The following is a 26172-nucleotide window of genomic DNA, read 5'->3' on the forward strand; positions in this document are numbered from 1 at the left end:
ACCCAGATTTAAATATCGGGTTGGAAAAAGAAAATATATATCAATCAGAATGAAAAAACTAATATAATAAAACAATCATTAATAAAAAAAAGTATAAACATTAAAATTTAAAAGTGTAATATACCTTTAAAAAAAATTCCATATTCAAATACAAGAAAGATGACGTTTCAAAAGCAAAGACTTATGGGAAGAAGAAACGACATTTTGAAAAAGCCATATTACAAAATATAACTGTAAATTCAGCAATCTATTAAAAAAGTTTAATAAAAAAAAGTTATCAAAATAGAATTTTAAAAAAGATTTAATAGCCACTACAATATATAAAAAAAAGACTAAAAAATTCAAAACATTCGTCCCATTTCTAAGTACAGGCAAACAAATAAATGCTTATAGAAAGCAAAGTCTTATGGGAAGAAGAAACGACATCTTGAAAAAAAAGTAAATCATTATTACAAAATATAAATGTGTATATCCGAAACAGAAAAAAGAATAAAAAAAAAGATATTATAAAAATTAAAAGAGCATCTATAGAACAATGATGATAGTAAAAAAAAACACCAGACCCGTAGATCAGGATAATGAGATGGCATCCTCTCTCCGAAAAATCTTCAACATAACAACATAGTTCAAGTTGCACTAGAAGATCTATATACTTCAACAAATTTCTTCGCTTCTTCCGGAGTGTTGAAAAATTGCTGACTGTTGTCGTTCAGCGTAATTCTAAGCTTCGCTGGATACATTAAAGCTTGTTTAAGTCCAATCGAGTGAATCTCTGCCATCACTGGTTTAAAAGCGATTCTCGCTCTCATTACATCGTATGAATAATCTTCAACAATTCGAAATGTGTTGGTGTTGTAAGAGATCATACCTTTTTTACGAGCTAATCGAATTAAAAGCTCTTTCTCCCGAGGATAATGAAGGCGAACAATCACCGCTCGTGGTTTACCAGACACAGCCGAAAATCTCGCAACTCTGTGAGCGCGGTCGATAACAGGTTTAGTTTGCAAACCTTCAGCACTGAAAGTTTCCCACAGTAATTTAGAGAAAAATTCAGTTAACTCAACTTTTTCGGGAAACCCGATGATACGCAAATTCTGTCTGCGAGATCGATTTTCGAGATCAGTAATTTTAAACTTATACTGATCCATAGTTTTAGCATTCGACTCTATATCTTCTTCTCCAGCGCTTCAATTATACGTACTTTTTCACAAATTGATTTTTCAAGAGTCGTGATCTTATCTTCATGCCGCTGAATGTCTGATGCCTGCGATTGAAGCTTAGTTTCAAGCGATCTATCAACTTCTTCAAGTTCAGATATTTTCCTGGTAAGCTTATTTTCCAAACTTGTCAGTCTACTTCCCAATTTACCTTCTAATCTGCCTTCCAGACCCGCAAGTTTAGCATCCAGTTTAACGTCCAGAAGACTAGAAATTGCGTCGATGGATAAAGGATCCTTAGACGATTTCTTGCTTGTAGCCATTTTAAGTTTGACAAGATTAGATCAAATATTGTTTTAGGAAGAAAAAAAAAAGTTAATCGAAAGTATCAACCCATATGATTAAATTCGAAAAGATTTGATTAAAGGGTGATTATAGTTGAAAAAATGAAGAGCGCCTAAAAGGCAGATGTTTAAGTCGCCATCTTGAAACTCCACCCCTACTCTATTAAATCTATTTATTAAGATAGGCAATTTAGATTTGCATATAGAATTCAACTTTACAGCAGTAATTGAGTTTTTTAAAAAAGTGAAAAAAAATTCACTGGTCATAATTACCTACTTCATTTGGCTAGTTTTGGAGATCATCATTGATGCATATTGGTTGTAAATTTTGAGTAAATCTATGTTTAATGCTTGAATGGTTTTGGACAGAGAAAATGATAGCATTGAAAGTGAGGGGTAATAACTTTATAGAAAACTACTGGTGATCAAGTAGTACAATGGGCCACTGATATAGTCATTATAAAATTTACCAGATGATTTCCATTTGGCTTTCAAGAAGCATTTGTTATCTGGCTGAAGTATCTCCAGAGATGTTTGGAAAATTATGCAGCCGTGGATCTTTAATCCATGTATGGCTGTCTCTTAAGAAAAGCTCTAAGCAACCAACTTTCAGAATGTGACACAAGTAACACAAACCTTCCCCCTCACTGGGTCTTTCATCACCTACCTGCTTGTCCTCCTTCCCCTCTCCCTGTCTTATTCTGGCTTCTGCCCTCATCATTCCCAGTCCTGTTGAAGGGTCTCAACCCAAAATGTCGACTGTTTATTACCTTCCATAGATGCTGCTTGTCTTGCTGAGGCATTTTGTGTGTGCTGCTGTTTAATAATAAGTAGAGTTGACATATACCTTTCTGAATTAATTATATGGAAGACAACAGCAAATTGGAAATCATATCAATTATCATTGATCCTAAAATCTTCTGAAAACCAGTACTATTGTGACTTGTATGCAGAAATGTATGTACATCTTTATAAGAAACTGTTTTCAATATCTATTAATTTTGAAGTAAAAAAAAGTGGAAAGGCTGAAAGAAGCGAAACCTGATGATTTTATTGGTGTGATTTCTGCTTTTCATTTTCCCTTTTTCCCAACAAAAAAAAGGGGCTTTTCTATTATCTTCCCAACTTGTCCAGGCCTACCTCAGCTACTCCTTTTTGCCTGTGTTTTGGTCCTTATTCCACTAACTCTTTCCTATCTATGTAACTATTTCATTGAAAACCTCTACCATTTCCTCTGACAGGTCATTCCATATACCTGCCACCTTTAGTATGGAGAAAAACCTGCTCTTCAGATCCCCTTTAAATCTTTCTCAAGTTAAACAGTGCACCTTAAATTTCAACTCCTCTACTTCGAGGAAAAGAACTGCTAACATGCACTTTAACTGTGCCTTCATAATTTTATATACCTCTGTAAAGTTACTCCTCAGCATCCCACAGTCCAGGGAAAACAGCTGCGGCCTGTCCATTCTCTCTTTATAACTCAAGTTATCCAATTCCAGCATCATCCTTGTGTTTCCTTACTGCATTCCCGACAGCCTAATAACAACCTATGGCTAGATGACTAGATCTACACACAGTAATCCAAATATCATGTACAGCTGTAACATGACATTCCAACTCTTGCACTCAGACTCCTAATCAAAGAAAGCAAGCATGCCAGTTGTCCTCATCACTATCCTTACAATCCATGCCATCTGCATTCTCACCCAAATTGTTAGTATAGGTGACAATCAAGAGGGAAGATACTGCAGATCCCGATGGCACGCTCCTGGTAACAGGGCTTCAATCTGAAAAACTCTTCTACAACCATCCTCTGACTCCGACCACCAAGCCAATTTTGTATCCAATTGACTAGCTCACTCTGAATCCCATATGATCAACCTTTTGGACCAGCCTACCATTAGAGACCTTGTCAAAATCCACATAGACAACATGACCTGCCTTTAATAGATCACCTCTTCAAAAACACATTCAAATGCATGAGACTTGAGTTTAGGTATTTTAAGCCTTATTTGCATTAGAATCAAAATCAGGTTTAATATCATCAGCATATGTCATGAAAACTTTGTGGCAGCAGTGCAATGTAATATTTGATTATATAGGAGAAAAACTATTGCAGTAAGCATATGTTTATTAAATAATTAGTGCAAAAACATAATTTTTTTAAAAAAATGAGCTTCCTGAGCAATTCTGACTGGACAGGATGCCATTTTGAATGTTTGCAGTTGGTGTCTGTAAATGTTGCTGTGATAAATTAAAACTACCACAAGACTTTAATTTGATTTTCAGATGCTACTTAAGTTGATATGTTCAGTAGTAACTAATTTGACTGTTTTTGAATGTTTGTGAATTTCAGAAGCATTTATACACTTGAAGTCATTAACAGCTGGCAGAGCTTAAGTAATGGTCTTGCTAGCTGTCAGGTTTCTTCATCTGCTCCTGGATGGAATATGTTCTGTTGACAACAATACATTGTGCAAGATCCAATAGCAATATAGGGCCTTGCCATTAAGCAATCAGAAAGCATGCCCATTTATCATTTAACCACTATGACAATCATGTTAAGCAATAGGTCTTTTTGGAAATACGCTGGACATGAGATCCTTTATGAATGTTGATGACAATGAGCATCAGTAAGAAGTCTCTGCCTTTTCTACACTGCAGCAGCAAGTGTGGTTGCCTCGCTTCTGGCAGTACGTTCTGGTCATACTATCACTATGACACACCAGAATATACTGTTTAATTGTCTGCCTATGCTTAGTTAGCTAATAAAGTTACAACAAGAATTGTAAGAAATGCATTCGGCATCAGAATTCTCCAGAAAAAGGAATGAGAGGGGGTGATTTAGTACTCCCATTTCTGATCACTGGAGTGAACATTGCCAAAGTATATATGTGTTAATACAAAGAAAGTAATTGTCCTTTGTTCCACATTTGAATGATCTCAAACCTAACTCTTTACAACAATTTATGAAGAATGTTTACTAACTGACTACCAGTATGCATGGAACAATTTCTTATAATGGGAGGAAGGCCAAAAGTTGGACTCTTTTTCTGTTCAGATATTCCAATTTGGGCTGAATTCCACTGGCTTGTTTGGACTTTCAATGCACAACCAGTTCAGTATTTGAAGATGTGTTTGAGAATAACTTGTACATAATATAGTCACTGCTCCTTCTTGAAACTTTAGGCATATGGTGATGGCTATGGAGCAACATATGAAGACCAAGGTTACGACTCTTATGATAACAACTACAGCAATCAAGGCCAAAGGTAATATTGACTTCATGACCTCATTCATTGATTTTTGATGTGTGGCTTTATGAAATAAACTGTAAAGGCAAATTATGGAAGGTTTCATTGATTATGCTGGTGATACATGACTTGATACAAGACCCCGTCTGACCTGCTATGGATATAAAGGATACTATGTTATTTTTGTTTTGGAAGAAAAGTTGAAGAATTTATCCAGATGTTTCAATCAGTATTACACTCTGTCATTACACTCAGTAGCCACTTTATTAGGTATACCTGTACACTTGTTCATTAATGCAAATTATCTAATTGGCCAATGATGTGGCAGCAACTCAGTGCATAAAAGCATGCAGGCATGGTCAAAAAGTTTAGTTGTTTTTCAGACCAAGCATCAAAATAGGGCAGAAATACGATCTTGGGGGCTTTGACCATGGAATGATTGTTAGAGCCAGACAGGGTGGTTTGAGTATCTCAGAAACTGCTAATCTCCCAGGATTTTCTAGAGCTTACAGAGAATGGTGCAGTTTACAAAAGACATCCAATGAGCGGTACTGTGAATGAAAACACCTTGTTAATGTGAGAAGTCAGGAGAATAGTTAAAGGTGACAGGAAGGTAAAAATAATTTTTGTGTTACAACAGTAGTGTTCAGAAGAACATCTTTGATCACAGCACTTTGAACTTTGAGTTGGATGGGCTACAACAGCTGAAGACTCCACTGGCTTCTACTCCTGTACCTAATAAAGTGGCCACTGAGTGTACTTGCATGTTTGAAGGGGGTTGCTTCTTGCAAATTAGTTGTTGTGTCTATAGCAGTGACTGCTTCAAGATGTGCTTCATTGGTCCTGAAGTCCTAAAAGCTGCCCCAGGATTACAAAAAAAACTGGTTTTCTTGTTCCAGTGTTCTGATTTTGAATAATCATCTTGAGGGAGAGAATGAATGAGAGGTTAAAATTGGTATTAAATTGCAGTATTTTAAATTTAAAAGGTGAAGATATTTTTTTAAAGAAACATTCATTTATTGGCTATGTCTTTTGCATTTACTCCCATATGATGACTAGGTGGAGAATTCAAAGATGTAGACCCAGTGAAGATCATTGAACAAGGAATCATTTCCAAGTTAGGGTGGAGATATATATGTATGCAGAAATTGGTAGAGAGTTTCTGGTGGTATTCTTGTTATTCTTGAGTCCTGCAGGAGGATCTCGGCTGAAACATTTGCTGTTTATTCAATTCCACAGATGCTGCCTGACCTGCTGAGTTCCTCCAGCATTTTGTGTGCATTGCTTTGGATTTCTAGCATCTGCAGGCTTTCTAGTGTATATGGTATTCTTGTTTACTGGCTGTTCTTGACCGCCTTTGTGTTGACATGGCTTTGGTAAATAACTTCAGTGCATTTGGAAATTAGTGCACATTGTACTAATGTATTGGTAATGGAGAGTGAATACTTAGACTGTGAATTGAATGTCAGCTAAACATCAGTTTCTGTCTTAAATGATTTTGAGTCTGTGTATTAAAGAGGTTGAATTTTTTCCAGGCAAGTGCAAATTATTTCACCACATTTGTGACTTGTGCCTCAAGTTTTGTGTCATACTGTGTCATTCAGTACAGGCTACCTAGCTTCTGATGCTGTGGTAGCCAAGTTGTTTTTGTGGCAGTTAAGATTCGAGTTTGTGCTGATTGCAGAATGGGTTTAGTAAATGTTATGTTGTAATGCTTGAATTTTCTCCCGTTTCAGACAGTGACATTTTTTGGTAACTGTGTGGGATGTATGTTACTTTCCCTTAACTAACCATACCTAAATGATATTAAGATCTTGCTGCTCATAGGCATTGGTATTTTTTTGAAGAATTATGAAAGGGATTGAACATACTTCTATTGAGCAACCCCGCTCTATATCTTAAGATGGACATATGAATATAGGAAACATGGCCTGCTTTGCCAATTCAGTAAGGTCCTCTACTGAGACTTGCCCTCAGGTTTGTGGAGTTGCTTATTTGTAAGTGTAATTGAATAGCACTGACAGCACTATTCGGCATTTTGGTATTTAGCCAGATAAGTCGGACTAATCATAATTTGGTTAATTTTGGGAAATTCGGGGAAAAGTTCAGAGATATATCGGGAATGGAAAAAATAGAAATGAGGGAAAGGCAATTTTTACCAGGCTGAGATCGAGTTTAGCAAAGATAAAATAGGAATATCAACCCAAAGGTAGTTTAATGTCAGAGAAATGTGAGCAAATCAGGGAATTAATAGACATTCAGAGCAAACATTTCCATATGAGGATGATGGTAAGATTCTAGAAATCTGGGCCCTTCCTAGATAACGAGATGGAAATTGGTATGCTAATGTAAGTAAGTTTGTTTGACGAGTATAAAAAGTTCAAAGGTGAAAGTTTAAGTGACTGGCCAAGAGAATAAATGGAAAAAGAAACATTACTAAGTAAGATCAAGGTAAACTGATAGTTATTTCATAACTGGATTCAGGAAAGGGGATAGCGAAACAAAAGAATAGCGACTGTTGGAGACCAAAGGTACCCAGTCAAGAAATGTCATTCCACCAAACCTTGTTAGTCTTTGTTTATGACATCACCTCAAGAGAGAATTCCTAATTAGTTGTGCTACCTGCATATTAATTCATTGTACTTTGTATACAAGTTCCTCCACCGACATTTCCCAGTTTCTCACCACCTTAAAATAATTTCTGCTGATCAGATATTCAGCCCAAATGGATTGTCTCATATGTTTTCATACAATATTTCATCTGTCTTATCACTTATTAACTTGGCCTATCTGAAGTTTACTGATTCTGTATGTATCCTCCTTGCTACTGTCACTCTCATCTAGTTTCTAGTATATTGACCAGTACAGGTGTCAGGCAGACTGGTCAATTTCTCCTTTCTCATCCTTCTTAAATTGTGGGGCATTATTTCATACATTCTGTTGTGTACGTGCTCAAGCTCCAGTTCATTGTTAACAGCAGTAGTCACTCACTCATAGTCCCAAATCAAGTTAGCATGGTCCTCTCAATCACTTATTTTACAGTGTGTTTGTATGTGATGTACAATATCTGCCTGTGTTTTCATCATTGAAAGTAGTAGCCAAGAATAAAGATAAAAAAATCTAGAGAACAAGCTGATGGATATTATTGTGGAGTATGTTACTGTCCAGCTATAGCTTGATCTGTCTATGCAGAACTTTGATTAGACTAGTCCTTGGATCAGAATGAGTAGGAATTTTCATGTGTATCTTGAATGAATGTTTCTGGCTGTGTTCAAATTCAATCTCTTGGTGTGCTGCTGAAGATTTCATCTGATCTTATTTATTTTTTTGCAGCCCTTTAAAATAACTGAGGCTTGCCAAGATATTCAAAAAGCTTTGGAAAAAAGTAACAGTGATGGTGTGCGTTCAATATGCACACTAGCCTAGCTGGACATCCATTATTCTTAAATAAAATAGTGGATATTTAGGGTTTTAATGAGAATTTTAAGAGATTTGTAGCCACTTACTGATACAAACTTTTAAAAAGAAAAACTTTAATTCATTTTGTCTTAAACAGAATACATGGTCATAAATTCTCAATAGAAATGAGCATTCACTGCCTTTTTTAAAAAAAAAACCTGAAAATTGTGTTTTTAAACAGTTTTTAGTCACTCTTTTTTCATGACTGAATGTGTTCATCTTCACTAAATTTTTGTCCATTCAGGAGAAGACTAAAGATGCTTTAAATACTGTACTGCTTTATAAAATATGTTAAACTACTATATAAACATTGTAATGACCAACTATTATTTGTCCACTTTTAATTTAAACAGCAAGAAAATGCCTTGGAACTTAAATTTGAAAACCCAAGATTAACTGAAAAACAGTCTATGCATGTTTAACAAACACATTAGATTATAGGAGAAGCAGTTATAATTATTAAGAAGTAGAGATTTTCAGAGTGGCTGTAAGGAACCACAGGAATGGAGTAACAAAGATTTAAAGAGAAAAATGAAAAATAAAGGACTGCTAGATGTGAAGGCAATGTGAACTTAGAAAGTGAACACAAGGTCAAATAAGATCATAAGATATAGGAGCAGAAGAGATAGGCCCAATGAATGTGCTCTGCCATTCCATCATTGCTGATTTATTATCTTTCTTAACCCCATTCTCCTGCCTTCTCCCCGTAAGTGGGCAATATCATCCCCTCGAGCTGTGAGAATTTCTCAGAGGGCAATACAAGTAAAAGGGAGGGGGGCTGGGGGATGAGTTAATTTAATAATTGAATTATGTATTACAAGCATTTGATCCTCAGTGCCTCATACATGATTACTATGATCATGTAATCTCCTCTTGCTAACTCGCTGTTCTCTTAGACTTTGCTTAAAGCGTGCTATAGTTATTGGAAAGCAATGTGACACTTCTTTATTTTGGTGCCAAGAGAAATCTGGACTGAAGAAATTGTGTTATTTCCAGGCTAGACCTGTGCATTATTGCTGTTCACTGTAGTACAATGTTACCTACTACAATTCCCATACTCTAAACCTGTAGTGATGCAACTCCTGTTGTGTGAAAAGGTTTTTTAAAACGAGGCAATGAAACCACCCAGGCTCCTTGAACATTTGAAGAGAATGCTCTCTGATAAAGCAAATGAAAACTTAGATTTTTTTCAGTCACTTTGTGAAAGTTGTCAGAAATGGAAAAAACTTCAAAACATCTTTGCCATGTCTTGAAATACATTTCACAACAAAACAATCATGGTTTGTGTGCTTCATACTCATTGCTATGTCTGGAAAGCCCCATACAATTGGAGAGGAACTGAATCTGACAGCAATAAGGGAGGTTCCAAGTACACTTTTGCATAAGTCACCAGACCAAATAATTAAAGTGATTCCACTCAACAACACCTCTGTTCAAAGATGAATCGATGAGAATGCGGAAGACATATTGCGCAAAACACTTAAGATAACAGAATTTGCTCTGCAGATGGATGAGTCAGTTTTGCCAGACAGCAACTCTTTTGCTTCAAGGTTATGTTTTCTTCATAAAAGATGAAAGCATAGTTCAAAAGTTGTTCCTTGCAAGGGACTAGAAACAGATACAAAGGGATTGTTGAGTATTTTTTCCAAAGAGAAGGACATTCCTCTCACCAACAGTCTTACTTGTGCAATAGACAGGGTGCCATCAATAGCCAGACACAACTATGGGGTTAGTAATTTATTGATAAAAGCTGTATCTAACATATTTACCGTGCAACTCACAGACATTGCAGAAAACCCAAGTGATCGGCTACACATATCATTAAAGTTTCAAAGTTTATTTTTTAAATACTGTTATCATAGCAGTAAATAACATCAACTCCATGATCTCAATTCCCAACTATTTCCGGAGTTTTCTATCAAGAATGATGAACAGTTTGAATGCTTGCTGTTGCAGACAGAAGTCAGGTGGCTCTCAAAAGGAAACTGCCTGAGACACTTTTATGCGCCTTTTGAAACTGATAAAATTCTTTGAAGACTTAACTGCTTCATTTAGTAATCAACTCAAGAATATTAGGCATGACATTAGTTATTTGTCAATATTTAAAGTTCAATGAAATCAGTCTTCAATTTGAAGGAAATTTTGTGAATCTTATCAAAGTCAAATCCATCATCTCTCCATTTCATTAGTTAACCCTATTGAAGTACAACATTGGCCTTCGCAACCTTTCCAATTTCAGAGCCTCTTTGAGTCAGAAGAGAAAGGATACTAGATAATGATCTTTGAATATACTGAACTTACCTGGGTGAGCTGCATAAAGACATGTCAGAGAAATTTTAGCATCATCCCTCAATTCAGATTCCAGATTGGATAATATATCCGCTCCTAAACATTAGTAATAAGGAATTAACAGGAAGGATTGAGGAAGAACTGATCTCATTACAAAATGACCTAGAGTTGAAGCTGAGATTCAAAAATCATATCAAGACCTTTGATGCAAAAATAAATTTCTGAATGCTATCCTGCACTGTGGAGAAAGATCAAGATGTTCTTTTACTTTCCCAGCATCATATTTAGTGGTGTGCATTTTCAGTGTAGTTGTCCAACTTCTTTCAATGCAGCAAAGCAGTCTGCAAATTACTGAATGCGAGGATCTGAACGTGACATTCGACCTGATGTTGAGAATCTGATACTGTTCCACCAAGCCCATCCATCTCATTGAAAGGTGAAAATCAATGCAGTAGTGATTAGTTAGACTAGTAATATTTACTCTAAAATTGCTGATGAAAATTGTTTATTGAAATTATTTTTTTTTAATTTCTAACTTTAAATGATTTGAATAATTTCTGCAATTATTTGACATTGTTTTGCATTTGTAGTTCTTATTTTCTTGGATTGTGCTTCTGAAATTAAAATTCTTTATAGTTTTTATGTAATGGCCAGAAAGGGAGAGGGGAACGCTGGAGTTGTGGTCTGGGAGCCAAGAGACGGTAATCCAAAAAGGAAGTTTGAGAACCACTGCTCCAGCTCATAATGGAAGTTGGAGGTGTAGCCCTTAACAATAGGTGTGTGTTTCTGCTCAAGAGGAAATTGACAGAATTGTATTGGTAATTTCTTATAATTTACATATCGTAATATGTAACTGATAAGATTGGTTCCTGCAGATTAATAAGGTACAATAACGTATAGGGAGCATTTGTTGGTCTCTAAGTATCAAACAAATATTCTTGGATTTTTGTGATGAGCATTTGATTTTTGTAACTTTAAACATAGCATTACAGCTCAGAGATTGAATGGAATTAGATAATTGCATTGTTCAATTTTGAGAAGTACTATTTGAAATATTTTGAAGCAAAAAAACAGCATTGATATCAGGAGATGTAGTAATGTGGAGAGCATTAGGAATATGTGTTCCACATTACAAGACTCAAGATTGTTTAACATCATTTCCAGTACACAAGTAAAGAAGAACAAAATAATTGTCACTTTGGATCTGGTGCAGTAGAAAATAATAATGCAGTAAGATTAAGAACATAATAACAAAAACATAAAAATATATAAATACATAAGATTCTTGTATATACATTGATTGCATGTCCATAAAGTGATGCTAGGCATAGGAGTGTCTGTGCCTAAGCTGACCCTGACAGGAAATAATAGTGGTGATTCTAGGTTGTTGTAGGCAGTGTGAAGTGGTAGGATAGTGGGTGGAGGTGTTGATCAGCCTTACTGCTTGGGTAAAGGAATTTTTTGAGTCTGGTGACCTGACCTGACTTACAGAAATTACACCATGAAAATTCTGTTGTACTTGCTGTAATTCTACAGACAACTTAAAGCATTTTTCATGTTGAAAATAACAATGTTAATAGTATTCTTTCATGAATAGATACAGTAGACCATTAGTTATAATACAGGAAGAGTTAGGGTGATTCTTCAATGAAGTGAAAAATTTAACTAAGGATATGTAGAGTGGTACAATGTGAGTAGCTACAGGTAGTCCCCGAGTTACGAACGTCTGATGAACAACTCATACTTAGGAACTGAGGAAGGAGAATGCCATCTGCCATCTTAAGTTGGATCGCAGCGCCGTCCGCCAGTTTAAGTCGTTGCCATTGACACTGTGTTGAGTGTGTAACTTTGTATTTGGCTTAAATTTTTCTTAGCAAGATTCACCCTGACCACCCCTCCCCCCCCCCCCCCCGTTCTGGTCGGCTGGTGGCACAGAGAGATCAGTGCCTGGCTCGAGAACGGAGGTTCCCGAGTTCGATCCAGTGACAGACCGTTCCTGAGCATGCACTCCATCCATGCCGGGTTGATGTTGAGCTCACAACTGGACCTCGTTTAAAAAAAACAGTCACCTCTAGTTCAAATTCCCACGTGGAATATTGAGGAGGATTAAGTACTCAAACCCAGCAGAGCCCCCACTTGTCGCATTTAACCTGTCTCAGTGCGGTGGATTTTAGGACCCGGGGAATTCAGTGCAGTGGTCCTTAGGACCCTGCGGAGCTTGGGAGTCAGTGGAGCTGTCCAAAGTTCAAGTTATCTACACATTTTCACCAGTGTCATGTAAAGACATCAACAGAATGGTAGAGACTTTGTTTTCATCTGTTTATGCAAAAAAAAAACAGTATTGAAGAAATATCAAACACGAGGAAATCTGCAGATGCTGGAAATTCAAGCAACACACACAAAATGCTGGTGGAAAGCAGCAGGCCAGGCAGCATCAATAGGGAGAAGCGCTGTTGACGTTTTGGACCAAGCCCCTTCGTCAGGACTAACTGAAAGGAAAGATAGTAAGAGATTTGAAAGTACGAGGAGGAGGAGGAGAAAATGCGAAATGATAGAAGACCGGAGGGGGTAGGGTGAAGCTGAGAGCTGGAAAGGTGATTGGCAAAAGGGATACCGAGCTAGAGAAGGGAAAGGATCATGGGATGGGAGGCCTAGGGAGAAAGAAAGGGGGAGGGGAGCACCAGAGGGAGATGGAGAACAGGTAGAGTGATGGGCAGAGAGAGGGAAAAAAACTAAATATATCAGGGATAGGGGTAAGAAGGGGAGGAGGTTAGAGAAATCAATGTTCATGCCATCAGGTTGGAGGTTACCCAGCCGGTATATAAGATGTTGTTCCTCCAACCTTAGTGTGGCTTCATCTTGACAGTAGAGGAGGCCATGGATAGACATATCAGAATGGGAATGGAACGTGGAATTAAAATGTGTGGCCACTGGGAGATCCTGCTTTCTCTGGCAGACCGAGTGTAGGTGTTCAGCGAAACGGTCTCCCAGTCTGCGTCGGGTCTCACCAATATATAAAAGACCACACTGGGAGCACCAGACGCAGTATACCACACCAGTCGACTCAGAGGTGAGGTGTTGCCTCACCTGGAAGGACTGTCTGGGGCTCTGAATGGTGGTGAGGGAGGAAGTGTAAGGGCAGGTGTAGCACTTGTTCCACTTGCAAGGATAAGTGCCTGGAGGGAGATCGGTGAGAAGGGATGGGGAGGGGGTGAATGGACAAGGGAGTCGCGTAGGGAGCAATCCCTGTGGAAAGCAGAGCGGGTGAGGCTTGGTAGTGGAATCCCGTTGGAGGTGGCAGAAGTTACAGAGAATTATACATTGGATCTGGACACTGGTGGGGTGGTAAGTGAGGACAAGGGGAACCCTATCCCGAGTGGGGTGAGGGCAGATGTGCGGGAAATGGGAGAGGTGCGTTTGAGAGCAGAGTTGATGGTGGAAGAAGGGAAGCCCCTTTGTTTAAAAAAGGAAGACATCTCCTTTGTCCTGGAATGAAAGGCCTCATCCTGAGAACAGATGCGGTGGAGACGGAGGAATTGTGAGAAGGGAGTAGCATTTTTGCAAGAGACAGGTTGGGAAGAGGAATAGTCCAGGTAGCTGTGAGAGTCTGTAGGCTTATAGTAGTTATAAGTAGATAGGATGTCTCCAGAGATGGAGACAGATAGATCAAGAAAGGGGAGGGAGGTGTCAGAAAGGTAAATTTGAGGGCAGGGTGGAAGTTGGAGGCAAAGTTAATGAGCTCAGCATACGTGCAGGAGGCAGCGCCAATGCAGTCGATGTAGCAAAGAAAAAGAGGGGGACAGATACCTGTATAGGCTTGGAACATGGACTGTTCCACAAAGCCAACAAAAAGGCAGGCATAACTGGGACCCATATGGGTGCCCATGGCTATACCTTTGGTTTGGAGGAAGTGGGAGGAGCCAAAGGAGAAATTATTGAGAACTAATTCGGCTAGATGGAGGAGAGTGGTGGTAGAGGGGAACTGCTTGGGTCTGGAATTGTCGTGGTTACTTGAAATGACCAGGAGACGCAGACAATTCTTCGAGAAGTTTAAACTTTTATTTGCAAACAAAGGCTGAGGCAATCAATGAACTTGTCACAGAAAGCCCGCCGAGCTCCGGTGTACAGCATTCTTTATAGTAATTTCTTATCTCAGTTACATTCCCGTTTCATCAGCATACCCAATCAATTTATAATTGCATATCATCTATATATTAACTAATCAATCGCTGTTGCCTAGCTCTCGTCACCATTATTTTTCACCCATTCGCATTGGGACCTTATTCGTGGCCAAGATTATGTTTTCCAGACAACCTCCCTCACATTACATTCCTGCTCGCACCATCCTGTCCACCACCATTATCTCTAACTAAACAAAGGCTGAGTGTGATATATGGGATATATCTCAGCTAATAGTGCTGCTAAACAAACAGGTGTTCTGTAAGTGCCATAATATGCAGCTAAGAGAGTACAAAGTATCTAGTGAAAACAACACATAACAAAATGTGTCTAGTAAAATAATACATACTAATATTCAGTACCTAGAAGTGATTACATAGTATAGTAAATAGCTAATACATAGTGATTATATTTCAGGTATAGATAGTGGTTATGTCAGATATATTTCTCAATAGAATCCAAAAACAAGCGGAGAGCTTTGAGACCTTCCTGGTCGGGGATGGAGGTATATAGGGACTGGACGTCCATGGTGAAAATAAGGCGGTGGGGGCCAGGGACCTTAAAATCATTGAAAAAATTCAAAGCATGAGAACTGTCACGAACATAGGTGGGAAGAGATTGAACAAGGGGGTATAAGACAGTGTCAAGGTATGCAGAAATGAGTTCAGTGGGGCAGGAGCAAGCTGAGACAATAGGTCTACCTGGACAGGCAGGTTTGTGGATCTTGGGTATGAGGTAGAAACAGGAAGTGCGGGGTGTGGGAACTATGAGGTTGGTGGCAGTGGATGGGAGATCCCCAGAGCTGATAAGGTTGGTGATGGTATAGGAGACAGTGGCCTGGTGCTCTTTAGTGGGTTCATGATCAAGGGGTAAATAAGAGGAGGTATCAGAGAGTTGTTGCTGTGCCTCGGCCTGGTAGAGGTCAGTACGCCAGACTACAACAGCTCCCCCCTTATCAGTGGGTTTTATAGTGTGGTTGGGATTGGTGCGGAGGGAGCGGAGAGCAGAGCGTTCGGAAGGAGTGAGGTTGGAACTGAAGAAATATCCATTAGTAGTGCAAAACATGCAGTTTTTATAAATGTTCTGCAGGGCAAAAGTAAAATTAGGTGGTGTATTTACTGTATGAAGATGCAACGCATTTGGGAAATTTACTGCATAATTTGAATCTAGCAGTGCCATCTGTTTAATAGCATAGTGCTGAATTTGTGGATATTTATAATCATCCAATCATGGTATTAACAGGTACTGCAAAAAAGCTGTCTAAGGACACAATGCTTATTTTGTATTTTAAGAAGGATGACAGGTATATGAAATCTTACTATCATTGGTTGTGTGGCCAGCAAATTTACAATGTAATTCAATCAATTCAAGTCTTAAATGCTTGATATAATGTTTCATTCTTAATGGACAGTAAGTTCCGTTCAAATTGTTTCAGTTTGTTCCACAAAGTGCTAACAGATTGCGGGAGGCAGTTGCCCGTTCCAAACAACACCTAGTTTAGGAAATCTGCATTATGAATTTGATCTGACTGCTCATTTAGAAAAGAAAATTAATTATACTGCTTTGTGATACATGAGGAATCATGCAGAGAAAGCAGTTGACCATGTATCTTGTATTTTTCATCAAGCTGTGAGATCAATTAAAGTTCAAAGCATATACAGTTCATTTTCCTGTTGTGATTCCAAAAAAACACAAATATAACCATATAACAATCACAGCACGGAAACAGGCCATCTTGGCCCTCCTAGTCCGTGCCGAACCCTTAATCTCACCTAGTCCCACCTACCCGAACTCAGCCCATAACCCTCCACTCCTTTCCTGTCCATATACCTATCCAATTTTACCTTAAATGACACAACTGAACTGGCCTCTACTACTTCTAAAGGAAGCTCATTCCACACACCTATCACTCTTTGAGTAAAGAAATACCCCCTCGTGTTTCCCTTAAACTTCTGCCCCCTAACTCTCAAATCATGTCCTCTAGTTTGAATCTCCCCTACTCTCAATGGAAACAGCCTGTTCACGTCAACTCTATCTATCCCTCTCAAAATTTTAAATACCTCGATCAAATCCCCCCTCAACCTTCTACGCTCCAATGAATAGAGACCTAACTTGTTCAACCTTTCTCTGTAACTTAATTGCTGAATTAAGTTAATAATTCTGGTAGTTAATATCTGTTAATATCAGTTAATATCTGGTAGATACAGTCAGAAAAACCTGTATGTTTTTCTGTGTAAAAACCTGTATATCAATAACTTGTCTAAATTGGATTGTATGTAGAAGTTGCAATGAGAGAGTGTGCAATACTTAACATGGTATTAGAAAATGAGACAGGGCAGGTGACAGAAGTTTCTGCAGAACACTTTGCATCTAGTGATCACCATACTGTACATATGCAAAATGGTAGATCTGGTTTGCAGGTTATGATTCTAAATTGGAGAAAAGCCAATTTTGATGATATCAGAAAATGTCTGACAAGTGTGAATTGGAACAGACTGTTTCCTGGCAAAAATGTACTTGATAGGTGGGAGACTTTCAAAAGTGAAATTTTGTAAGTACAGTACAAAGCTTTTATGTGCCTGTCAGAATAAAAGGTAAAGATAACAGATTTAGGGAAACCTTGTTTTTCAAGAGATATTGAGGCTCTGGTTAGAAAAAAAAATACATGTATAGGCAGGTAGGAACAAATGAGGTACTTATAGTGTATAAGAAATGCAAGAAAACACTTCAGAAATAAATTAGGTGGGCTAAAAGAAGGTTTGAGTTTGCTATCGCAGACAGCGTAGGGAAGAATGCTAAGGGATTTAACAGATATATTAAGAACAAAAGGATTGCAAGGGACAAAATTTGTCCTGTGGCATATCAGAATGGTAATTCACATGTGAAGCCAAAAGAAATGGGGGGAGATTTTAAATTTTTTTTGCATCTGTATTTACTTGATTAACAGACAAAATCTATAGAAGTGAGGCAAAGCAGCATCAACTTCATGGACCCTGTACAGATTACAGAGGAGGAAGTGTTTGCTATCCTGAGGCAAATGAGAGTGGATAAATCACCACGGCCTGACAAGGTCTTGCCTCTGCCTCTATGGGAGGCAAGTGTAGAAATTGCCGGGGTCCTAGCAGAGATATTTAAATCTTCATGACAGGTGAGTTTCCAGATGATTGGAGGATAGCCAGTGTTGTTCTGATGTTTAAGATAGGCTCTAAGAGTAAACCAGGAAATTATAGGCCAGTGATCCTGACATCAGTAGCTGGAAAGTTATTGGAAGGTATCCTGAGTGACCAGATATACAAGTATTTGGATAAACATGAACTGATTAAGGATAGTAAACATGGCTTTATGCGTGATAGATCATGCCTAACCAAATTTAGTGGTTTTCAAGGAAGTTACCAGGAAAATTGATGGAAGCAAGGCAGTGAATGTTATCTACATGGACTTGAACATGACATTTGACAAGATCCCACATGGGAGGTTGGGCAAGAAGTCATTTGGCATTCAAGATGAGGTAGTAGATTGGATTAGACACTGACTTTGTAGGAGAAACCAGAGAGTGGTAGGCCTGTAACTAGTGGAGTGTCACTGGGATTGGTGCTGGGTTTATTGTTTTTTTTTGTCATCTATATCAATGATCTGGATGATAATGTGGTTAACTGGTTCAGCAAATTTGCGAGTGACCACAAGATTGGGGGTATAGTGGGCAGCGAGGAAGGCTATCATGGCTTACAGCTGAATCTGGACCAGATGGAAAAATAGGCTGAAATTTGGCAGATGGAATTTAATGCAGACAAGTGCAAGGTGTTGCATAGGGCCAACCAGGGTAGGTCTTACACAGTGAACAGTAAGGTACTGCAGAGAGTAGTAGCGCAAAGGGACACAAGTTCATAATTTGTTGAAAATGGCATTAAGATAGAAAGGGTCATAAAGAAAGCTTTTGGAACATTGACCTTCACAATTCAACGTACTGAGTACAATAGATGTTACGTTGGAGTTGTATAAGACATTGGTGAGGCCTCATTTGGAGTACTGTGTGCAGGTTTTGGTCACCTGCCTACAGAAAAGATGTAAATAAGATTAAAAGAGTAAAGAAAATATGCAAGGATGTTGTTGGGTCTGGAAGACCTGAGTAATAAAGAAAGATTGAATAGGTTAACACTCTATTCTTTAGAATATAGAAGATTAAGAGGAGATTTAATAGAATTCAAAATTATGATGGGTATTGATAGAGTAAATGCAAGCAGGGGTTTCCACTGATGTTGGATGGGACTACCGCTAGAAGCCATGGGTTATGGGTGAAAGGTGGCAAGTTTAAGGGGAACATGAAAGGAAACTTCTTCATTCAGAGGGTCATGAGAGTGTGGAAGAAGCTACCTGCACAAGTGGTACTTGCAAGCTTGATGTCAGTTCAAGAGAAGTTTGGGGTAGATAGATAGATGGGAAGGCTATGGTCCCTGTGCAGGTCTCTGGGAGTAGGAAATTTATATGTTTTTGGCGTGGACTAGATGGACTGAGGGCCTGTTTCTGTGCTGTACTTTTTTCTATGTGTCTATTATTTTTCTAAGGATTGTGAATAAGTGAGAAATCTCTTGAGCTTTTAATTTTTGTATCAAATAATACTGAAGAGCTACTGCAATCAAATATAGTGAATATTTATCTATAAACAGGCTAAGATGTTTTAACCAAAGTATAAAATTGGGAGTTTTTTTAAAGCAGTGAATGATTTCAATAAAAAAGATGGTTCAAATAAAAAGCATGCTGACGGTTCTGATCCGAGCTTTATGGATTGGGAAGTCTCACGTTTAGTTGGGTTTAGAAACAAAATAGAGATAGTGGATGAAATTATTTGAAAACAGGCTTAATTAATCTTGATTTTTCATATTCACTGTATTCTTTAGTATCGGATGGTCATTCCTTTGTTAATATTAGAACCACTGGAATCAGCATCAGCATTTTTGAATGGGAGGGACCTAAAAAGCAGCAAGTGAGACAAATTGTGTAAACTGAATGTTGATCAACATAAATGTACATCTGACCTATAGTATCGCCATGGCAAAAATTGTATATTATACAATGACTGTTTCTTCTAATTGTGATTCTATAAACACATAAAGCATTACCTACATCGGATAATAAGAATCCACTCTTTCTTTTTAAAGTACTGTACATGTCCTGCCTGATTCTGGAAACAAAGACTGTTTGCCCTCCCATATGTTCAAATTGTTGCAAAATATTTTACAGCCAGTAGATATTTTTAAAATTTAATCATTAACATTTTATGTAAATAAATAGTTCTATATAAATAAATATAACTGTAGTGTGTCTAACACAAGTCCCATTCAAGCAAATTAAACCAAAAGACCATAAGACATGGGAGCAGAATTAGGCCATTTGACTCCTTAGGAATGCTTCGCATTTGATCATCGCTGATTTATTTTCCCCTCAACTCCATTTTCCTGTCTTCTTGTAACCTTTAGTGCCCTTATTAATCAAGATCCTGTTAACCTTTGCCTTAAATATATCTAGTGACTTGATATCCATTCCTTCTATGGCAATAAATTCCACAGTTTCACCACCCACTGACTAAAGAAATTCCTCCCCATCGGTTTTGAAAAGATGAACTGCTATTCAAAGGCTGTTCATAGAATATAGACGTAGAACAATATAGCACAGTACAGGCCCACAATCTTGTGCCGACTCTTAAACCCTGCCTCCCATATAAACCTCCACCTTAAAATTCCTCCATATACCTGTCTAGTAGTCTCTTAAATTTCGCTGATGTACCTGCCTCCACCACTGACTCAGGCAGTGCACTCCACCCACCAACCACTCTCTGAGTAAAAATACCTTCCTCTAATATCCCTCTTGAACTTCCCACCCCTTACCTTAACGCCATGTCCTCTTGTATTGAGCAGTGGTGCCCTGGGGAAGAGGTGCCGGCTGTCCACTCTATCTATTCCTCTTAATATCTTGTACACCTCTAGCATGTCTCCTCTTATCCTCCTCCTCTCCAGAGGGTAAAGCCCTAGCTCCCTTAATCTCTGATCATAATGCATACTCTCTAAACCAGGCAGCATCCTAGTAAATCTCTGTACCCTTTCCAATGTTTCCACATCCTTCCTATAGTGAGGTGACCAGAACTGGACATAGTACTCCAAGTGTGGCCTAACCAGAGTTTTATAGAGCTGCATCATTACCCTGTGACTCGTAAACTCCGTCCCTCGACTTATGAAAGCTAACAGCCCATAAGCTTTCTTAACTACCATATCTAGCTGTGAGGCAACTTTCAGGGATCTGTGGACATGTAACCCCAAATCCCTCTGCTCCTCCACACTCCCAAGTATCCTGCCATTTACTTTGGAGTTTGTCCTTCCAAAGTGTACCACCTCACACCTCTCTAGGTTGAACTCCATCTGCCAGTTCTCAGCCCATTTCTGCATCCTATCAATGTCTCTGCAGTCTTCAACAATCCTCAACACTATCCACAACACCACCAACCTTTGTCGTCTGCAAACTTGCCAACCCACCCTTCTACCCCCACATCCAGGTCGTTAATAAAAATCACGAAAAGTAGAGGTCCCAGAACCAGTCCTTCTGGGACACCACTAGTCACAACCCTCCAATCCAAATGTACTCCCTCCACCACGACCCTCTGCCTTCTGCAGGCAAGCCAATTCTGAATCCACCTGGCCAAACTTCCCTGGATTCCATGCCTTTTGACTTTCTGAATAAGCCTACCGTGTGGTACCTTGTCAAATGCCTTACTAAAATCCATGTAGATCACATCCACTGCACTACCCTCATCTATATGCCTGGTTACCTCCTCAAAAAATTCTATCAAGCTTGTAAGCCACGATCTGCCCTTCACAAAGCCATGCTGACTGTCCCTGATCAGACAATGATTCTCTAAATGCCCATAGATCCTATCTCTAAGAATGTTTTCCAACAGCTTTCCCACCACAGATGTAAGGCTCACTGGTCTATAATTACCTGGACTATCCCCACTACCTTTTTTGAACAAGGGGACAACATTCGCCTCCCTCCAGTCCTCCGGTACCATTCCCATGGACAACAAGGACATAAAAGATCCTAACCAGAGGCTCAGCAGTCTCTTCCCTCACCTCATGGAGTAGCCTGGGAAATATTCCGTCAGGCCCCAGGGACTTATCGGTCCTAATGTATTTTAACAACTCCAACACCTCTTTTCCCTTAATATCAACATGCTCCAGAACATCAACCTCACTCATATTGTCCTCACCGTCAAGTTCCCTCTCATTGGTGAATACCATAGAGAAGTATTAATTGAGGACCTCGTTCACTTCCACAGCCTCCAGGCACATCTTCCCACCTTTATCTCTAATTGGTCCTATCTTCACTCCTTTTGTTCTTCACATAATTGAAGAATGCCTTGGGGTTTTCCTTTACCCTACTCACCAACGCCTTCTCATGCCCGCTTCTTGCTCTTCTCAGCCCCTTCTTAAGCTTCTTTCTTACTACCCTATATTCATCAATAGACTCATCTGATCCTTGCTTCCTAAACCTCACTTATGCTGCCTTTTTCCATCTGACTAGATTTTCCTGTCCTCTCTGATTCTATCCTTTTCCATGATAATGTTAAAGGCCAGGGAGTGGTGGTCACTGTCCCCCAGATGCTCACCCACTGAGAGATCTGTGACCTGACCTGGTTTGTTACCTAATACTAGATCTAGTATGGCATTCCCCCTAGTCGGCCTGTCAACCTACTGTGACAGAAATTGGTCCTGGACACTCTTAACAAACTCTGCCCCATCTAAACCATTGGAACTAATCAGGTGCCAGTCAATATTAGGGAAGTTAAAGTCACCCATGATAACAACCCTGTTATTTTTGCACCTTTCCAAAATCTGCCTCCCAATCTGCTCCTCAGTATCTCTGCTGCTACCAGGGGGCCTATAGAATACTCCCAATGGGGTAACTGCTCCCTTCATATTCACTGTATTCTTTAGTATCGGATGGTCATTGCTTCTTGCACCTCTTCCCCAGGGCACCACTGCTCAATACAAGAGGACATGGCCTCACCACTGAGAGGGAACTTGATGACGGTGAGGACAATATGAGTGAGGTTGATGTTCTGGAGCATATTCATATTAAGGGAGAGGAGGTGTTGGAGTTGTTAAAATACAATAGGACGGATAAGTCCCCGGGGCCTGACGGAATATTGCCCAGGTTGCTCCACGAGGCAAGGGAAGAGATTGTTGAATCTCTGGCTAGGATCTTTATGTCCCCGTTGTCCATGGGAATGGTACCGGAGGATTGGAGGGAGGCAAATGTTGTCCCCTTGTTCAAAAAAGTTAGTAAGGATAGTCCAGGTAATTATAGACCAGTGAGCCTTACGTCTGTGGTGGGAAAGCTATTGGAAAAAAATTCTTAGAGATAGGATCTATGGGCATTTAGAGAATCATGGTCTGATCAGGGACAGTCAGCATAGCTTTGTGAAGGGCAGATTGTGTCTAACAAGCCTGATACAGTTCTTTGAGGAGGTGACCAGGCATATAGATGAGGGTAGTGCAGTGGATGTGATCTACATGGATTTTAGTAAGTCATTTGACAAGGTTCCACATGGTAGACTTATTCAGAAAGTCAGAAGGCATGGGATCCAGGGAAGTTTAGCCAGGTAGATTCAGAATTGGCTTGCCTACAGAAGGCAGAGGGTCGTGGTGGAGGGAGTACATTCAGATTGGAGGGTTGTGACTAGTGGTGTCCCATAAGGATCTGTACTGGGACCTCTATTTTTTGTGATTTTTATTAACAACCTGGATGTGGGGGTAGAAGGGTGGGTTGGCAAGTTTGCAGACGACACAAAGGTTGGTGGTGGTGTAGGTAGTGTAGAGGATTGTTGAAGATTGCAGAGAGACATTGATAGGATGCAGAAGTGGGCTGAGAAGTGGCAGACGGAGTTCAACCCGGAGAAGTGTGAGGTGGTACACTTTGGAAGGACAAACTCCAAGGCAGAGTTCAAAGTAAATGGCAGGATACTTAGTAGTGAGGAGGAGCAGAGGGATCTGGGGTTACATGTCTACAATTCCCTGAAAGTTGCCTCACAGGTAGATAGTGTATTTAAGAAAGCTTATGGGGTGTTAGCTTTCATAAGTCGAGGGATAGAGTTTAAGAGATGCGATGTAACGATGCAGCTCTATAAAACTCTAGTTAGGCAACACTTGGAGTACTGTGTCCAGTTCTGGTCACCTCAGTATAGAAAGGATGAAGGATGTAGAAGCATTGGAAAGGGTACAGAGGAATTTACCAGGATGCTGCCTGGTTTAGAGAGTATGGATTATGATCAAAGATTAAGGGAGCTAGGGCTTTACTCTTTGGAGAGAAGGAGGATGAGGGTAGACATGATAGAGGTGTACAAGATATTAAGAGGAATAGACAGAGTTGACAGCCAGCGCCTCTTCCCCAGGGCACTACTGCTCAGTACAAGAGGACATGGCGTTAAGGTAAGGGGTGGGAAGTTCAGGAGGGATATTAGAGGAAGGTATTTTTACTCAGAGAGTGGTTGGTGGGTGGAGTGCACTGCCTGAGTCAGTGGTGGAGGCAGGTATATTAGAGAAGTTTAAGATACTACTAGACAGGTATATGGAGGAATTTAAGGTCAGGGGTTATATGGGAGGCAGGGTTTGAAGGTCGGCACAACATTGTGGGCCGAAGGGCCTGTAATGTGCTGTACTATTCTATGTTCTATGTTCCTGTTCCTGACTTCTACCCATACTGACTCAAAAGAGGGTCCTGCTACATTACCCACCCTTTCTGTAGCTGTAATAGTATCCCTGACCAGTAATGCCACCTTCCCCCCTCCCCATCCCTTTTAGAGGACTGAAATCCAGGAATATTGAAAATCCATTCCTGCCCTGGTGCTAGTCAAGTCTCTATAATGGCCACTGCATCATAATTCCATTTATGTATCCAAGCTCTCAGTTAATCACCTTTGTTCCTGATGCTTCTTGCATTGAAGTACACGCAGTTTAGCCCTTCTACCTTACTACCTTTACACCCTTTATTCTGTTTCTCTGTCTTCAAAACCTCTTTACCTGGTTCAAAACTCTCCCGCCATTAGAAACATCTTCTCCTTGTCCACTCTATCTGGAAGATTCAGTATTTGGAAGATTTCAGTGAAATTTTGCACTCGCCCCCCCTCCCCCCCACTCATGCTTCTAAACTCCAGCAAGTATAGACCCAGAGCCATCGAACACTCCTCATACATTACCCTTTCACTCCTGGGATCATTTTCATAAACTTCCTCTGGACCCTCTCCAATGCCAGTACATCCATTGGGGACCAAAACTGCTTACAGTACTCCAAATGTGGTCTGACCGATGCCTTATAAAACATTACATCCCTACTTGTATATTCTGGTCATCTTGAAATGAATGTTAACATTGCATTTACCTTCCTTACTACTAATTCAACCTGCAAGCTAATCATTAGGGAAATCCTGCACCAGGATTCCCAAGTCCATTACCCCTCCAATTTCTGAATTCACTCACCATTAAGAAAACAGTCTGCACCTTTATTCTTTATACAGGTGGCCCCCATTTTTAAACGTTTGCTTTACGACAGCTCAGTGTTACGAAAGACCTACATTAGTACCTGTTTTCGCTAACCAGAGGATTTTCGCTTTTATGGAAAAAAGATGCCTGCTTACCCCGAGAAAGACTACAATGACCGTGAAGCCTTGTGTGGGCAGTTGTTTGCGTGTGCGTGTACGTGTGTATGAGTGTATGTGCGTACACGTGTACATGCCGATTTGTTTTTTTCCCCCCCCAACTCGATTTTGGCTTGCTGCCTTCCCAATTTTAAGTGAAACTACACTGTACATACAATATTTCTACTTTATATAGGCTGTATATTTATCATATCATTCCTGCATTTACTATATGTTAGTGTTATTTTAGGTTTTATGTGTTATTTGGCTTGATCTGGTAGGTTATTTTTTGGGTCTGGGAATGCTCAATTTTTCCCATATAAATAATGATAATTGTCTCCTCACTTTACGACATTTCGGCTTTCAAAAGGTTTCATAAAACGCTCTACTTTCGGATAGTGGGGGAAACCTGTATATCTGCAATTGATTTACGTCTTGTTCTGTATCATCTGCAAACTTACTAATACACCTATCTACATTTTCATCCAGATCACTTATGTACTTCACAAACAACAGAAGTTGCAGTACAGATTCCTGGAGAGCACCACTAATCACAAATCTCCACAAAATAAGTCCCTTCGAACACAACTTTCTGTTTTTCTTAGGCAAACCAGTTCTGAGTCTAAGTGGCTTTTGAACATCATGGATCCCATCATCATAATATTCTAGATGAAACTCCCATGAGGAACTTTGTAAAACGCCTTACTGAAATCCCCATGAACAACATCCACAGCTCTACTTTCATCAATCACCCTTGTCACCTCATCAAAAAGCTTAATCAAGTGAGTAAGACGAGCCTTACCCCACAC

At 39.5% G+C, this 26172-nt stretch overlaps 1 protein-coding gene across 3 annotated transcripts in view; it reads left to right on the forward strand.

Annotated features, from left to right (window-relative positions):
• The window catches only part of LOC132397040 (KH domain-containing, RNA-binding, signal transduction-associated protein 3-like), a 222965-nt gene that overhangs the window by 129692 nt on the left and 67101 nt on the right, over window positions 1–26172 (forward strand). For all 3 annotated transcript variants that reach the window (XR_009513245.1, XR_009513247.1, XM_059975282.1), the window contains exon 8: window positions 4691–4773. Coding sequence is in view for 1 of the 3 variants with exons in the window: in XM_059975282.1 (XP_059831265.1) it covers window positions 4691–4773 (83 nt within the window). In the remaining 2 variants the exon portion in view is untranslated. The remainder of the gene's footprint in view (window positions 1–4690; window positions 4774–26172) is intronic.

Source organism: Hypanus sabinus, chromosome 1, assembly GCF_030144855.1.
Source record: "Hypanus sabinus isolate sHypSab1 chromosome 1, sHypSab1.hap1, whole genome shotgun sequence".
Taxonomy (NCBI): domain Eukaryota; kingdom Metazoa; phylum Chordata; class Chondrichthyes; order Myliobatiformes; family Dasyatidae; genus Hypanus; species Hypanus sabinus.